This window comes from Curcuma longa, chromosome 4 (genome assembly GCF_044706935.1).
Source record: "Curcuma longa cultivar G26 ecotype Majalengka, Jawa Barat chromosome 4, ITB_CL_G26_1.1, whole genome shotgun sequence".
NCBI classification, from domain to species: Eukaryota; Viridiplantae; Streptophyta; class Magnoliopsida; order Zingiberales; family Zingiberaceae; genus Curcuma; species Curcuma longa.
Window position 1 is genome coordinate 19,889,569 of NC_133864.1, and position 18,144 is coordinate 19,907,712.

An 18,144-nucleotide genomic window follows, 5' to 3' on the forward strand; every position below is an offset into this window, starting at 1 on the left:
GCTACTTGTTCCAAAAATAAGCAAGAGTTCTGAGTTCTTTGTTAAGAGCCTGTATAAAAACTTACTTGAGGAAAATTAAATTTCGGGTTTATCTCGGATTTCAATTTCCAATACATTTCCAAGTAAGCGATCTCTTTTGAGCCAAAATTACTCTCCGACTGTTAGGAACCGATTTGGTGGTCTGGACCTTCAGTCACCTAGAATCGATTAGGGCACTTGGATTCCTGCAAAACTAAGTTAACTCATAAATAATATAATATCATTTAGATAGTCATCCACTTGTCTAAGATTTTGTAATCCTAATCGGATCCTTAGTCAAATTGTCGCTTAAGTCTGTCCCCACAAAGAGAACTCGTTCTTTCCACTCTACTCTTGGAACTTATCTGCTAAACATCTAGTCTACCTAACCTGTTTGGACTTCACTTGCTTGATGTCTGATCTTTTGACCCACTAGGCCTTTGCTTACCTTAATGTTCGATGTTCTTGATCCATCAAGACTCCTTGCCTAATATTTGATCCAACTGATCTACTAGGATTTTTACTGTTAAGTCATGCACACCTAACACACACATTAGCTCATAATAAGAATATCCTAACTTTAAACCTCGGCTCATACATCAAAACATAGGAGTGGTGTTTCTGCCACCAATAGGTAACACTCCGTTGTTAATGATTATTAACACTTGTCATTATATATGGCTTCCTTTCAAAGCTTCATTCCCCTTCTTAAATTCATATTTCTGATACTACGAGTCATTTCGTCTTAAGTCATTTTCTGAACATTAGTCTCCAATGTCAAGTGTCATTCGGCCCTACATCCAATTCCCATACACCTTCTAATTCTACCTCTAATTCCCAAACTCCCTATAACTTCGAACCCGGTTCCTAAGTACACTCTGGTTTCGACTCCGATTCTCAAGTGCTCTTGGGCTCCAACTCTGATTCCCGAGTGCTTTCTTACAAGGCTCCACTTCCAAGCTCAATCTCCTTCTGTACGGACTTAAACCAACCGGCTCATTTCCCATAATTAAAGATTATTATGGGCTATGACAGTCATTTATGGATTGCTATAATAATATTGCAGCCATTAAATGATTGTTAAAATGTTGTAGTAGTCTAATTAGTTGTTACAATAATTTTATGATGCTATAAATATTATTAAAGTAATTTTGATCAATAATTTTATGATATTTGTAATTATTTTGATCAATTTTAAAATAAATAACTAATTTAATAAATTTGTATTTTAACACAATATAGCAGCTAGGTGTAGTGCTTGCATGTTGGTTGAAGTTTATAACAGCGTTGAAATAAAAACAATTTTTATATGAGAAATACAATGAGATGCCTTTTTTATTTTATTTTTTTGAAAATGTCCTTTTAATAATAAAGAATGTCTTCTTAATTTTCTGTCATATTTTCAAAGCTATAGCATCTGTATAAGGAGTCTGTACTTTCAAATTTATCCAATGGATAAAGAAGAAACTCATCCACATCCAAAACAAATTAAATGCAATCCCAGAGGATTACCAAAAAACAAAAAGTTATAGCATCTGCAATTGATATAAAATTATAGCACTTATTATCCACAATTCAGTTTATTTTTATGAAATGAAATTTATATGATATTAACTCAATAAAATATTGACGTGGATATTAGCAAGGATAAAATTTATCAACTCGGCTATGAATTTTTTTAAAAAAATATATTTTCGTTGTATTCATTATGATATCGAACCTTTGGAGTAATATGTAGCTGTAGAGAGGCATCACATGATTGTTTGAGATCACATAATAAGCTGTGAAGATCTAGTTTTTTTTTTGTAGTAGGACCATTTCAACTTTCGAATTGGACCACAGCAAAGAAAGTTCTGACTTGCTACCTGAAAAATAGAATATTTTCTTGCAGCATGACTTGCAAAAGAAATGATTCTTGGTTTAAAGTAGATTCCCTCGTGATGCCTTTTCTCCACCCAGCACAAGCTACAAAAATTTATGGCTTTTGACCTCAACGAAATCCTTCATGGCACAAGAAAAATCCTGGAGAAGAATATGAAAAGAAATTGAAGGAGAATTCCTTGGTGTTGCACAAAGTTAAAAACAAAAGTTCAACCTTCATTAAAACTAACTTGTAGATTTTAATATCAACTGCCAATCAGCATACCCATCACTATCGAAGATTCAGGCAGCCTCCTTTTTGGATTCTGAGATTATTCTACAAACGTAACAATCTCTCTCTGTTGAATTCGAATGACTAGTCCTTGTGGGGCATTCCTTACCATGCAATATGAAACAGAGTCAACGTAATTAAATAGGTATTAATTGACAAGTAGATAAAGAGAAGACAGAGCAAAAGTCTTGGTTTTTTCTCTGATAATCCTCTGAGCCAATGAAAAATTAAAACGAGAAGCATCCATTCCCAAAGTTTGCATTCACATTTGGTTTTGAGTTAGTGCGTTCGAACAATTTAATCAAAATAACGCCATATGACAAAGGAAATGCAAGGTTGAATTCAGTCTAGGAAGAAAAAGAGACCAGGAATCTACCTTGACGTTGCATATTACAAAACCCTGACATTCCCATGAAAGCTTGCTATTTCTATTGACACAACCATAACTACACCCACTTCCTTACAGGACATGAATGAAAACAAAATGCATGGAAAAGTTGCAATTGTCATCTCTATAATTCACTAACGGCATGATGACCAAGTTAATTGCAATTGAGTCGGCTAGAAGAATCTATGCTTGCGCTTCTAGAGTCGATGGCAAGGACAGTAGCCTCCTCTTCTGAATGCGTGGAGGGAGACGCTTGGTGTACTTCTTTGGCCGAATCATCCATGGCAAGAAGACACCTGTTCCGCTGCGTCCAATCTTCTCATCGGGGTTCATGACAACTGCTCCAGGTGGTGCCAACATGACGATAGGTGTGCGGAGAGCCAAACCCCATGTAGCTGGGATCATGGCATGGGGCCCATAGGCGATGATTCCACCACCTGTAGGCACCTTTTGCAGGGGAGTTGAGTTTCCGGGTTGCCACAAGGTCATTGCTTTGTTGGACTGGATGGCAATAGGTGAATCAGCATGCTGAGTGACAGTTCTAACTTTCACAAATGTTATGGTAATCCTTTTGGTTGGCGATGCACACACAACATGCCTTGCCATGTCAGCACTATTCCCACGCATAACTAGGAGTGACCTGCAGAAGTTTATGCATGATATTAAGTTAAAATTTCAAATTTGACTTCTCTAAACAAACTAATGCTACGGGGTATTATATTAAGATCCCTTGCAGTTTTCAAAGAAACAATTTTCGAAATGGCAATCAATTAGGTTTGCATACCCTTCCTTAACTGGAAGTGTTAGGGATCCCTTATAGTTTCCATCATGATCGCTAATCAGAGACCGTCCAAATGCCATTGTAGTACCGGAGAGGAGAAGCGTTGAAATAGGATTTTCCAGATGTGGAGGTTTGAAGTAGGGCTGTGAGTGCTCATCCTGCAGAAACACAAAATGGAGATTGGGAGCCACGAGAAAACTTGGGTTTTAAATTGGAAGATCTAAGCATAATCACTATGAACGCTAGGAAAAATAGTTACCTCATCAAAGAAATTGATAATGCAGCTGTTAGGTTTCTTACTTTCTGGTAGTAACCGCCATCGAACCAAGTGATCGATAATGGTCAGCAAAGCAGGAGGAATTGGTTCTATAATACCTACATCAAAAGAATTTTTGTCCATCAGTTAGGATGGATTCTTCATTTTGCGAACACCATTTGTTTATCCCTGAATATTTGAATGACCATAGTTGCAAGTTCATTTTGGCTGCAGGGGCATGGTGTATACAAGTTTTGGTGCCACAGATTAATTAAAAATCAACATAATTTGGAACAGGGAATGTATTCTTTACTTTCTGCCTCTCCAGTAGCTGACTGGAATAATGGAACACCAAGTTGAATGATCTCCCTCTTGTTCCCTTTCATTTGCTTGTTGAAGAAAATAAATGTTTCTCCTGAAAACATATGCACAAATGTAGTTATTCTTGATCAACTAGATAGGCATAGAATGTCTCTAATCTTTGGCATAAGTGTACTCATCAACGGGAAATGGTAAATTATGGTGGCTACAAATGCAGGATTTTCTTCAAACCTATGTGACACATCAACAATGTTAGACAAATTGTTCTTTTATTTCAAAGGGAGAAATAACCTCTACATGCCAAGTGTAACACAAAGTGTCCCATTGAGAGGTGAGTGCGAGAGTTAGCCTTCAGGATTCAATAAAAAGTGTTAATAGCTTTGATTTATTAATTGCAATATCTTATTAGCATGAATGAGCAAAACAGAAGTAGAAAGTTTCCTTTACGATTAAATTGTATAGCAGTAACATAAGATCTACACAGCAGATCCTAAAAGTTAGTGCTCACAGTTGTTGTTTCTGAGGTAAACACATCACAACAAGAGACATTTTTGACCAAAAAAAAACAAGAATGACGCCAGTATTTAGTATTTGAATTGATTTATGAAAATCAATCTCATTGTAGCAATGAGATTGATTTTCATAAATAAGCAATGTAGTGGTTTGGCGCTAGAAAGTAATAAATGATTGAGCATAATTTTACCAGGGAGTTCTCCTCTGCGTCCTGCCAGATGAAGTTCATTGATGTATTCAACAAGGCTTGGTAGCTCTGACTCCGCAAAAATATTCTCATACAACTTGAGACCCTTTACAACATTGACCTGGCAGTCACAAATAAAAATCAATATATTTGATCAAATGGGAAGCTCGCTAGGTTTATATAAACGTAAAAATTCTACTTCCTACAGAATCTTATATTGCATCTCTATATAGAAATTGTGTCCAATGATGTTAAGATAGAACTCACCATATGCCCTCTCACTGATTCCTTCGCCACAAAACCCTTTGAGATCTTAATCCTCTCAGGCAAGCAAACTCCTAGGTCAGCACAAACTTTGACCTCCTCCACCGAACCTTGTTCCTGTTGCGAACCTAGCACGTGCAATTATGATATAAGGTTAAACCAAGAATCAATAACACATTTGAAAAAAAATTGAAATTTCAACATAAGATTTAAATAAATATAGTCCAAAACTTCAACCCCACCAAAAAAGACATGCCGTAGAAAACTAGAAATCGGTAGTTGGCACAGCGGTGAAGACAAAGAACAAGGTTCAAACCTAGTGCCAAAAGGTCCGGATGTCCTATGTGCTTGCAAAATGGAATTTTTCCTTATAGGATGGTAAATTGCATCTAGTAATTAGGCGGCGGCCATTTCGATCTTCAGGTGTGGAACTCTACTATGCTGCCGCCTTTTCCGTCTCTTCCTGATACCTTAACCCTACTAAAATTCCTTTTTTTTTTTTTGGGTCCTGTACTTAACACCTCCTGAAAATAAACACATTCAATTAAGCGCGGCGACAACGAGATGGAGCCGCCTCAACCACCAGTCTCACCGGGGCGCGGCGGTCTCTCGACCACGTGGACGCCGCTGCGACGGTTCCTCAACACGACGGGCGAGGCGGCCAGGCCAGCACCTCCAAACGGCAAACGCCCAGCCAAAGGGGTTAGGCTAGTTGACCACCTCCCACCCTATTCGTGGGAACCAAACGACCGGCCCAAGCAGACCGGCAATTACGGATCGCTGCCCTGGCGTCGTATGAAACAGAGTGCCGCGTGGGGGCAAGGGAAGCGTGGATTGCGCTTTGGCTCGCCAATGGGCAGCTTCTCCACGGCATCGGAATTAATGTATGCACTTCCTCTTCTAATCTGTACGTGCACTAGTTTGATCCCAAAGTCCCTAAAATTAAGAAAGAAAGAAAGAAGGAAACTAAGGATTCCCCATGTCTGTGAACGCTTTCACTTACAGGGGCTAACTCGATCCTGCCGCCGGGAAGCCGCGGCCACAGAATCGACGGCTGAACGCGCCCAGAGGGAGAAGAGAAGCTCATCAGGGCCGTCCGATCAAACTGGAATTTCGCTGCGATTCAAAGCTAACTAATGTTGGGGAAAAGATCTAGAAATTTTAAATTAGTACCCGTTGGAAAAAAAAAGTGTTAAAATTTTCAGAAAATAATATAATAGCCTCCGATATTACTTAATTTGTCAAATTAATTAGTTACCTTTGCTAGCGTAGCCATCTTCAGCACCCTGGAAATCCGAAGCGTCTCCTCTAGAAGAAACCTCCGTCTCCGCCGCCGCTTCCTCCTCGATCCGCGCTACCTTGATGCTACCGTGGTAGATCGCCTCATCCGAAGTTTCTTCCTCCGCCGCCGCTTCCTCCGTCGCGCCGGTCTCAACGCCCTCTGTCACCGTTTCCTCCTCCGCGGCAATTTCCTCCTGCGTGGGAGGGATGTCGATCTCCGTGGGTTTTTCCTCCTCCGCGGGAGGGATGTCGATCTCCTTAGGCTTCTCCTCCTCCGGCAACACCGCCGGAAAGTTGGCCGCCACCGAATGAAGCTTGGCGGAGACGTCGTCAATGGAGTAAAATTTCTGCATATGGATCACCGGGATCCAGTTGAGCCGGCGCCAGTGTACGGCGGCGAACACCGACTCGTACTCCGCCGCTCCCCTGATCTGCGCCAGGTGACTACAAAGCGCGTCGATGATCGCGTTCGCGGCTGCGAACTCGCTCCGAAACCACGCTATCATCGCGTCCCTCGCGTACAGCTCCGGCACCTCCGCCAAGGTAGCGGCCCCTGCCACCACCGTCTCCATCGCCCCAGAGACCAGTAAATCGCCGCGTCTCTTCCGAATCCCAGAGAGAGAAGAGAGATATAAAAAGACGAAAAAAAGGAGTTGAAATTCACAGAAAATAATTGAGGGTGAAGACCCCAATTTTTTTGAGCCCAATCAAACGAGACCTCAAGAGCTAGTATATATACATCTGGATCGAATACACGTCGATTGGCACGTGGCGAGCCAAAGTGACTTCCGACGACGAAAACCGGCCCACCAAGCGAATGCCAGACCCGAGACGCCGAGAGGCACCTAAATCAGCATGGTTCGTCATCTCCCAAATGCTACCTTCCCCCAAATCGCCACCAACCGGTGACGGGATGCCCTTTCCTCTTGCTCCATGGCGCACGTGGTCCTCCAACGATGGGGACAACGAGGCTCCGCTGCCGCGTGTTTCAGACCGCAACGTGGCTCGCTGGTGGGTCCCGATATAAAGGGCCTCCGCTTCGTGGTTTTGCTTGGTCAACGAACCCCCAAAACGATTGAACTGTCGTGATACTACGCCATTGTGTTAATTCCCAACACCGGTGGAGGATGACGTGGCAACGTCGTCAGCGAGCACGTCGGCTGAAACAGCCACAAGCCGTCTTTAAATGGGAAATATGAGCGATGATAATCGTCAAAAGCTTTTTTTTAAAATAAAATAAAATAAAATAGCACCTCCCATATTTATCTTTTTTAAAATATCAATGCTACAATAACTACACACTACATATTTAAAATAAAATAATTCAATTTAATAAAAAATTACTATATATAAAATATTTTTATATAAAAAAATATCTGATCAGCTTTATTAAAATTATTTTAAAAGGTTTAAAATTATTTTAAATCTATTATAGATTTTATTTGAATAATTGTTATAATAATGCTACACTATAACTGTAACAACTGTACAATAATTTTAAAATATTTTAAAATATTTTAAAGAGATTTTAATTAAATTTAAATAATTTATATCAAGTTGATAAAAATTCTATGTATAATATTTTTAATTAAATTATTTGTTTAAATAATTTATTTTAATATATTATCTGCTAAGATACATCGTAATTATTATAATAATATTAAAATAAAATATTTTTAAGATGAGAAATATAGTATAGTATTATTTTATTTTTAAAAAATACTATAAAAATGATAATTAAGGCTGCCATTTTGATTTTTCGTCAACTTTAAAAATTATCAATTATTTTATATTCAAGAAATCATATTTATGACAAATTACCTTAGTAATCAATAATAAAAATAGAAGGTAATTTGTGTGGCTTGTATTAAAATAACATTTAATCCTAACAAAAAATTACAATGCTAAATATGGGTATGAGTATTTTTAAATCATAAATAATTTGAAAGCTTTGTAATACTAAAAGAGAGAAAATGCATTCCATTTCTAAAAGACATAAGAAAGTGTTAAAGATAGAATATTCAAGAGATAAGAGCAATGTCGAATACTTGTGCTTATTATAATTGTTTCAGCTCAATGTCGTAGATAGTCAAACTATTAGTCAATAATATATATCACCTCAATCTTCGTCGAATCCATCAATAAGAAGAACCTGAGGAAGAAGAAAATTGAACGAGCGATTAGCAAGACGTCAGGGATTCCCGGCGGGACCACTCCGACGCTCAAGTCAGCAGAGAGTAAATGAAGAAGAGGTAGAATGCGTGTGTCCAGAATTTGAGAGATTTTCCTTCATATCTGTGGGGACTTATATAACCATCAGAGGAGCACGATCTTCGGGAAGTAAAGTACATGATGAGCGGTCAAATGAGCTAATAATGTGGCATTAAAGGCACGATCTCTAATAGTTACCAATCATCCAACGGCTTGACAAAGGTGATTATCTTCATCCGACAATTGTGAATCTAAGTTTGGAAACTTAATAATCGTCCTTATCCTTTTGGTAGAGCTAATAGGTTTGGTTCTCTTTGATCTTGAGCCAAGGAGAGATCGGATCATTTAGGAGCCGAGCTGACTAAGCAGACTAAATTTGAAGTCTGAGAACATGTGGCCGAGCTGTTTGAATGGTCGAGCTGTGAGAATATGTGATCGAGCTGTGAGAGCATGTGGGTGAGTTGTGAGAGCATGCGGTTGAGCTATCTGAGTGGTCGAGCCGTGAGAGCATGTGGGCGAACTATCTGAGTGGTTGAGCCATGAGAGCATGTGGGCGAGCTATCTGAGTGACCGAGTTGTGAGAGCATGTGGCTGAGCTATGAGAGCATGTGGACGAGCTATCTGAGTGGCCAAGCCATGAGAGCATGCGAGGAGCTGACTGAGCGGATTGAACCTGAAGTCTGAGAACATGTAGCCGAGCTATCTGAGTGGCCGAGCCATAAGAGTATGTGGTCGAGCTATTTGCGTTCTTAGGTCAGTCAAAGCGCGGTTTGACTATTGACCGTTTGACATGTCAGGTCAGATACTAGCTCGGATCGATTATTGACTCCTTTTTATTATGTCAGGCCAACAAAGATCCGCCATATCAATAATAATATTTAAATCCATTTAAATTCTAATATCTTGCCTGGGTCACCTATTTATTAAAATAAAAGGAGTTATTCGCCTTGTCTTTTTAATATTCTTTGGGTAAAAATTAAAAGTATATTTTTTATTTTTTTTACGATACTCATTGTATTTTTCATATTAAAAATACACTTTTTTCAATAGTATGATAATAAATTTAATTAAAATTGTTTTATATTATAATCATTTTGGGTAAAATTACTATTAAGTGTTGGAGCAGTTTTGATCGAGTAAATAACTTTAATTAAGTTGGACTAATTATGATCAATGTTATAGTAGTTTTGATTTATATTAGAGTAATTTTAGTTAACATTAAAATAATTTTGATTAAAATTATTAGAAACAATTTTGCTCCGTGCGCCTTATATTAATTTTCATAGCATTTTTAATTAAAATTATTTTAATATTTTTAAAATCAAAATAGAATGAGCACTCATTTTATATAAAATTATGTTATGTGACGCACGATGAACCATTCTATGCGCGTTGCTCAATTTTTTTTAAAATTTTTTTTAATGATTTTTTTGACCGATTAAGTTATTTAGAAGATTTGTCTCTAGAATTTAAGAGTTAAGTTATAATATTAAGTATACAAAAAATTTTAAAATGAAAAAATTTTAAATACTTAGTTCCTCTATATATGGACTTACTTTTATATATATATATATATATATAATTTTTTATCCATATTTTAAAAAAAAAAAAGGACTTACTTTTATGGCATAAGGAGAAAATGTGGCAATGCATTGCGAAAGGAATGTCAAGCATAAAATGATGGGATGGTTAGATGACTATTCATGTTTAAAGACTCAACTTTATTGACTAATGTAATATCTAGAAACAAAGAGGCATGAAAAGCAATTGCCTTTTCAATTTTTTTTTATTATTTATCATGAAAAGCAATTGCTTTTACTTTCTAAAAGAAGTGGGTACGGAAAATCAAGGGATTCATTATTTTTTTTTGCTCTCAAATTCACACTTGGAAAATTGTTGACTTTAAATCAATAAGCTTATAATTCAAGATTTTAATTTTTTTTGCCAAACCTATTTGGAATATATACTTTATAATATTTCTCTCTAGATTTTTAATAATTGTTTCTTCTCTTCCCAGGTGTAGGAATGACGACGTGTATATATGCTCGATATTTCAAATTTGAGTTCAATCAATCTTAAATGTAACAACATGATCCCTCCAAAAGAGTGAATAGCTTTGGCAGCCCAACCATGAGAAAGAGTGATTCCTGTTGTGGTCCTACTTCTTGTTCCCTTGGAGGGCATAATCCACAAGGTGTACCAAAGTCTGAAGAGCTCTTTGGATGGTGGAAACTTAAAGAGCAGCAGCACCAAATCAAAGATATGTAGCTCTTCCAAAGTGTCCTCCAGTCCCTACTCCAATCCCCTTTGTACCCTCTTTTCCTGCTTTATGACTAACATATCCTGATTTGTTTGCTAGAACAAATCTGTTGCCATCCTTGTGGCCTAACTAATGAAGCAACTGACACCATGAGAATGACTTGGAGTTAACATATCTGAAGAACCCAAGGACAAACGACAACGAAGTTTCGCCTATATCGTTATGGCAGAGGCTATCCGGTTAATCTGGCATGGGTTTTCTTTGATGCATTCATCATTCAAGAAGTATTGGGGAGCACAGATGGATGGATCATTGGAAAAGGTTCTTTGACACTTTATTGCTAGTGCTCTTGGATAAGTATTTCATAAAGGTGCTAAAGTGAGTAATACAGGGCTTATCTTTCTTGCAACTCTACTAAATATTCACAGCAGCTAAGATCGATTAAACAATGTCCTCTGTATTTTCATATCGTAAGCACAATAATTTAGTTGCCCTCGAGAGAATCTAACCTTTCTTTTCTAGTTCTGCGAGGTAATTGGATGGTCAAGAGTTCAGCACCTTCCTTGAATGATGAGTACATTTAGTGAAGCTTCAAGCTTCCTAGGGAAAAGAAGTCTGTGTCCTAAGCAATCAAAGCAATAAAGCAATCAGAACTCCCTCAATAACTTCTACCATCCAGTTTTTAGACCCACCCAAATATCCTTTCTGCTCTTGCCACAAATTTTCACTATGTTTCATCAGTAAGGTTATAATTTCACTATGATGATGATGATGAACAATAATAGCATTAAGGTCAGAAAATCTTGTGGTTCCACAAGATTTCATGTTTAGATGCAAAACTACGTGACCACAATGTTTGATGGAATGTGAAAAGCAAATTTCAGCTCACTGAACCCTTTTAAAAGACAGGATGGCTGGTAAACAAGCAAATTTCAGCAACAATATAAAATTCCTTTCTTTGTTACAATTAGAACTCCCACAAACATGAGAAAAAAGACAGAAGAAGAGAAGGAAAGAAAGCAAGGAAAAGAGTCGAGAATATTTGCTGCACATTGATAACAAAAACCAAAACCTGGGAAACAAGATTCAAGAACAAGACTAGAAGCAAAGTAAAGCATCAACTTAATCTCAGTGATGTTTCTCAAACAGAAATATTTAAGTTGGAATGTAAGTTTCAAAAGCTGATGGAGGTGTAAGAGGTCTTGATCCTTGATGAAAATTAGGAAAATCTTAGGACTAAGTCCGGCCTCAGCACTTACTCATCAGAAAAAATGAAATAAATAATTTAAACACGACACAACAGCTTCATAAATAGCATCATAAAACTTAAAAAGGCAGTAAGAGGATGGCAAACATCATTTAGCAACTGTAAAATCAGAAATATTAGAGTAAAAGTGCTTACACAAAAGATTTTACCAAATTTAACATAAAATCAAAAATATTTAAGGACCATCAAAATCATCAAAATCATTAACTGTTACACTAACAATATTAGAGACTACTTTCTTATAGGCAGCAAAAATCTCATGATATTCAAATTATTCAACATAGACAATTCAACACTCAAAATTGAATCTGATACTCCTGCTAGTAGTAGCCTTAGAACTAATTATGTGATGATTGACCAGAGACTTTTTGTATCAAATTCTATTATTAATAAAGGAAATATTTTTTTTATTATTATACTTTGTATTTATGCCAAATAACTAAGTATAATAATGTCCTTGGGTAACTAGTTCTAATCTACATCATATCGATTGTTTGAATCGACAGTGAGATGATGTAGAGAACACTATTCTTAATCATTCCTAGTCAAGCATTAATATTCAGGGACGATGTTAATACGCTGAGACTAGTATGTAGGTCAACTGGATGACTTGATTTCATAAGTCATGAATAAGTGATATCGAGTTGACACATGGGTATACATTAGAGAATGTATACTGAATTGATCCGCCATGAGAAAGTTTCATGGATCGTTATATGAGTGTCATAAACTTTCCCATGTGACTATTAGTATGAATAGTGCTTAGACCTGAAGTCCTTATGGTTCCCTATATAAGGAGTTATGTATTTTAGTATCGTCAAACGTCACCTGTAACATGGTGGACTATAAAGACGATCACTGAGTATGTAACAAATTATGCAGAGGGGTGTGAGTGATGTAGACGGGATCTATCCCTCCCATATAATGATAGTGATATCTTACGACCTCTTGATTGAGTAGGACCACGAAATGCATAGTCATGATCAAATGAGTCAATATGAGATATTGAGCTCATTTGCTTGAGTGAGTCTACTTGGGGATCAAGAAACATAAAGATTGATAAGAGGATGACACGGTCTATGCCTCATTAATCAATCTAGATATCGAGGATAGAAGGACATGATCATACATTATCATAGTCACGGAGGTTATGTCGAATCTCGACATTCTTGTCACTTGGGTAACAATGATGCATTGCTAGATGCCACTCATTGCTTATGTTTCTAAAATGAGTTTTAGAGACATTACCAATATTACAAGAACCTATTGGGTCACATACAAATAACACTCTATTTGAAGATGAGTTCATTTTAGTTTGACTAAAAAAATAATTAAGCTCATTAGGTGGCCTAGACTTGAGTTAGACTCAAGTTGGTTGAATTTGAGTTAGACTCAAATTAAATCAAGTTGGATTTTGATTCATCATGCATGATTAATATGGATTAATCATGCAATAAAGAAGAGGAAGTTACATGCATGAAAGTTATCATGCATGAGTTGAATTTGAGTTAGACTCAAATTAAATTAAATTAGATTTTGATTCATCATGCATGATTAATGTGAATTAATTAAGCATGATTAATGTGGATTAATCATGCAATGAAGAGGAGGAGGTTACATACATGAGAGTTATCATGCATGATTAATAGGGTTAATCATGCCATTGATGAAAGAATACCAAAAACCTAAAAACTTTAATTTTGATGTATTTGACAACGTATTTAAGTTAGATTTTGTCACACCTCATATGAGCTAGGTTTGCTATAAAGTTAGGTCCGCATGATACACGTGAACTACAATAATGTCATAGAAAAACTACAGACAAATATTAACCAAACTAACTAAATGTCTACGAAGAAACTCCACTAGTACTTTGCACTAACTCAATAGATAAGCAGAAGGTTAAAAACTTTCGAGCTTGAGCACAAAAATGCAAAGGGAATATAAGAGAGAAGCGTGTCAAAATACTATTGCATAACATAATCAAATGAGCCATAGATAGTCAAAGTAATCTTTTCAACCAATTTAAGAATATTAATTTCTTATAAAAAATATACTCTTAAATTTCTCTATACAATTTCATCACTTCTCATGTTTCTTTTTTTATACTCTTTCAAGTATTTATTTTTCATCAAATAATCTTCATATACACACATGTTATAAAGGGCAAATGACCCACCATTTGCCTAGTAAAGAATGCATTAATTATAGGGATGAATAACTAGTAATCCATGTAGAACAAAGTGCATCATAAGTATATATGAATATATTGGATAAACAACCCCCAATCCATCAAATATGAAATATATCATATAATATACAAAGGGATAACAACTCACAATAAATGACCTACAATCCACTTAGTGAGAAAGACATCTCATGTAAAATGATCGAAGCCTACAAATGCGTGAATCTAAATCCTACAAAGCCTACAAACGTAGAATGACCTTTTTTTTAGTGTTGATCCAATATTGTATAATTATAATAATTTATTTAATTCTTAATTCAATGTAAATAGTCATGCATCTCTTTCGGAGCGTGAAGTCAATGCTCTATAGCTTAAATAATTCCAACTTTTTTTGTTAAACATCATTAGTCACACAACTCCTTCAAAGCACGGAGTCAAAGCTTTGTTGTGTAAGTAATTCCATCATTTTCTTAGTTAAAATCATTAGTCATGCATGAATCCATGAAAATAATGTCTAATGAACCTACAATAAAATGAAGATAAAGGACAGCTTGATGCACAAAACTCTTGGGGAAGGGTTAGATCACATTGAATCTATTATACACAGTCTTACCTGACATTGTAAGTGGTTATTTCTGCAATTCGAATCCATGGCCATAATAAAATGAAGATAGAAACTAGAAAAATGATTTAAAAATATTAGAAATATCCAAATGAGAAGGAAACTCAATTAACATATCCATACAATTCAAATCATCAGACAAATTAATACTAAGAAGAGTTGGCATGCACATCAATCTTGGTTCTAGCTAACAGTTTTAAGGAAGGGTCTGTCCAAAATGGATGGAGCTTTATGTATAGATAATTCACCTCACTGTTAAGTAACAATTAAGAATCATAATTAAATAAATGAAATAAATAAAATGAAGACATAAGAATCAACAACACCAATATACAATCTAAAACAAATAAACATCAATTGAATTCCTCGGCAACGGCGCTAAAGTTTTGATGATGTGTGTTTTGAGATATTTATTTTTATTTGTTTTTTATTTATTACTCACACCATTTAAAGTTACAATTTAAAAATTAACCACAATCCCTAATTGTCACTCAGGTAGCATAGTAGAGGTCCGGGTCGTTTCTCTCATAATCAATGATAGGAAATTGTCCTAGACAACATGGCATGAGGTATTTTATTTAAAATAATAAAAACATAATTTAGAATTTAATACCTATCATACATCCTAATCACAAATTTATTCAAACAACACCTAAATTAACAATCTCATCCCTAATTCACACAATTACATTAAATTACAATAAATTTCATAAATGATAATTTATTCAACTAATCATGAACAACTAAATCTAAATTATCTAAACATCCAATTCTCTTACACCAAATTCACATGCAATTTCTACAATTCAATTCTATTCCTATCAATTTCGAAACAAGCAATAGATAAGTCTAATTATCCAACAATTGTAACAAACACCACATTAGTTGATTTTTAAACCATTAACATGAACCGATTCATATATCCATAATTGCTCAAATACACAATACAGAATGTTCCATTCACTTTCTAAACAACAAAACTCATTCCATCACCGACATTCTAAATAAGAACATCATTAAATCACCATAGCATTTTCATTACCTATACATCAAACAACACATTGCATGGTTCAATTACAAACACATTCAACAATCAAACATGCTTGGTTACCATCAATTTCAATCCAAGAACAAAATCACATCAAGAACAAATTTATACCATTATCCATTGCAAACATCAGAAAACAAGCTAAACATCACACTATGTTCCATTACCATAACAATAAACCAAAATAACATGTTCCATTACCACAATTGCAACAATACAACTTAACTTCCATAATCCAATTCCATGTCTTATAGCTTCAAAATAACAAACATGAATTCAATTCATTATCACAAATTCAACACACAAAACACTTCATTTATAGACACTCAACAAACAACATGTAATCAATCTAATCCATCTTAACTCAATAACATGTTCATCCCATCCCATTTCAATCATCACAACATGTAGAATCACACACACGAACAATAATGTTCACTCTTACAATACTTCTTATTACCTAAGGCTCACTCTCTTAGAATTTTTTACTTGCCAAACATTCGATCAATCTTGACCTGCTTGGACTTTTTCCTTCACTAGTCATCTAGCCAACCTTGACCTGACTAGACTTTTCTTTACTAGTCATCTAGTCAACCTTAACGTGACTAGATTTTTCACTTGACTAGGTCAATCTTGACTAGACTCTATTAAACATATTATCAAATAAATATCAAAATCCCAGAAATCTATTGCACTAACACTCATGATATGTTACTCTAGAACTTGCTTTACTTTTGTTCGAGATTACAATATCATTTATATGCATGAGTATCTCTTTTCTTGTTCACTTTGTGATTTCCCTTCTTGTTTAGCCACTAGCTAAATAAGTGCTTTAATCCTTGCATTGTTCATTTTTATTTTCCTTACCATATCTTCATTGATTCACTCTTTGCCCTTCCTTTATTGAGAGTTTGGTTGATAACATATGTCATGAGTAGCATTGAGCATAAACTCCACCTCATAAATGCTTACTTGAGCGAGAACGAAACCACTTACCTTGTAGCATGCTTAGTTTATTCAAGTTGATTGAAATCATCATATTTCTTGGCTTATGTAAGAATTGAGTTCATGCATGTTTTGATCCTTGTAAAACGTGATGGTCCTAAGTAATTACTTTTTATGATGATTAAAGTATTGTTAGGGGATTAACTAGGGAGATGAGTTTTGGTTGTTTTAAAATTTTGTATACTTGCTCGAGACATGCAAGAAATAAAGTGTGGGGGGTGCGAAACAACCTTTTTTGACGTATTATTTTCTCTCTCACACTCGATGTTTTTAATCCTCTCGTATGCTTAAATTGTCATTCCTATCATGTTTTATGTGCAAGGCTTAATTTGAATCTTCATCGTAATTTTCCTATATTTAGAGCACTATTTACTAAGATTTGAGCTTTATCTTGTAGGGGACCAAAGGAGAGCTAAATTGGAGTCAAAAGAGGAGCTGAAGCTCACCATAGAAGCCAACACGACCTGGTCGTTGTTAGATTTGAGAGGTGTCCTAAGGCAATCGCCTTATGGTTATACTATTTATTAGATAAATAGCAATTCACTGTTTGAGTACACATTCCATATGTGTTTGATTGGATCTTAAACTCAAATACTGAATGTCCGCAATACGATTCATAGCGTGAGAGAATTTATGATTGGATCACAACTAGTGAGTATCTCTACACGTGTAATTATCAATGTATTGGAATTATCCTTAGTCGAGGAATTGATGAGCACGGACGTCATCGATTCTGTCGAGACTAGCACGTTTAGACTCCTTGGTTAGCCAAGCAGCCGATCTCACTACTGTCAACATTAGATGTTGAGAGTTAAACGTGGATGCTAGTTAAAAGTAACCAATTCATTGGAGTGACCTGTCTTGAGACTTCATATGGTTCTATATATATGTTAATGAAGATCTTAATGCAGCTTAAGTGCGAGTTTCCTTTGACTTACGGTATTCAAGTCACCTTGGTCATGGAGGCTTATACTTTGACATTTTAAGTAAGCATCTCTGAGGAGGTGTGGACCCGAGATGATTGGGTATAAGTCGAAGTGTCCGAAGGTGTTTGAATAGCCCACAGAGGATTCACCGCTCCTTGAAAAGGAAACGTATATCCTGTGGCCGCTTGTCAGGATTGTTACTAAAAGTCTTTGGCCAAAACATTACATGTTAAGAGTATGATACTCTTGGATACGTGTATGAGTAACTTAAATCCACAGGACAAGAAAGCAGCTTGGGCTAGGTGTGACGTAGTCAGCCTAGTGGGAACCGACACCTAGTCTTTTCAGTATACTCCTAATACCTATAGGTTCTTGTAACGTTGGCAATGCCCCTAAACTCATTTAGGTGCATAAGTAGTGAGCGGTATCTAGCAACACATCACTACTACCCAAGTT

The 18,144-nt window shown here is 36.0% G+C and overlaps 1 protein-coding gene across 1 annotated transcript; it reads right to left on the reverse strand.

Annotated features, from left to right (window-relative positions):
• Positions 1-2,491: 2,491 nt before the first annotated feature.
• Positions 2,492-6,853, reverse strand: LOC141826418 (RNA demethylase ALKBH10B-like). The gene is made up of 7 exons (XM_074713660.1): positions 6,139-6,853; positions 4,884-5,008; positions 4,620-4,737; positions 3,909-4,010; positions 3,599-3,714; positions 3,343-3,497; positions 2,492-3,198 (listed from the first exon to the last, which is right to left on the reverse strand). Exons 1-7 carry the CDS (start codon positions 6,731-6,733, stop codon positions 2,742-2,744), a joined length of 1,668 nt encoding a protein of 555 aa, XP_074569761.1. The 5' UTR covers positions 6,734-6,853; the 3' UTR covers positions 2,492-2,741.
• Positions 6,854-18,144: the final 11,291 nt, after the last annotated feature.

Excerpts from the sequence above, each read along its gene's own strand:
- LOC141826418 (XM_074713660.1), bottom strand. The coding sequence starts at position 6,733 with ATGGAGACGGTGGTGGCAGGGGCCGCTACCTTGGCGGAGGTGCCGGAG. Across the intron at positions 3,715-3,908 it reads AGCTACTGGAGAGGCAGAAA|GTATTATAGAACCAATTCCT; the intron begins GTAAAGAATACA and ends CTTTTGATGTAG. Across the intron at positions 3,498-3,598 it reads TTATCAATTTCTTTGATGAG|GATGAGCACTCACAGCCCTA; the intron begins GTAACTATTTTT and ends GTGTTTCTGCAG.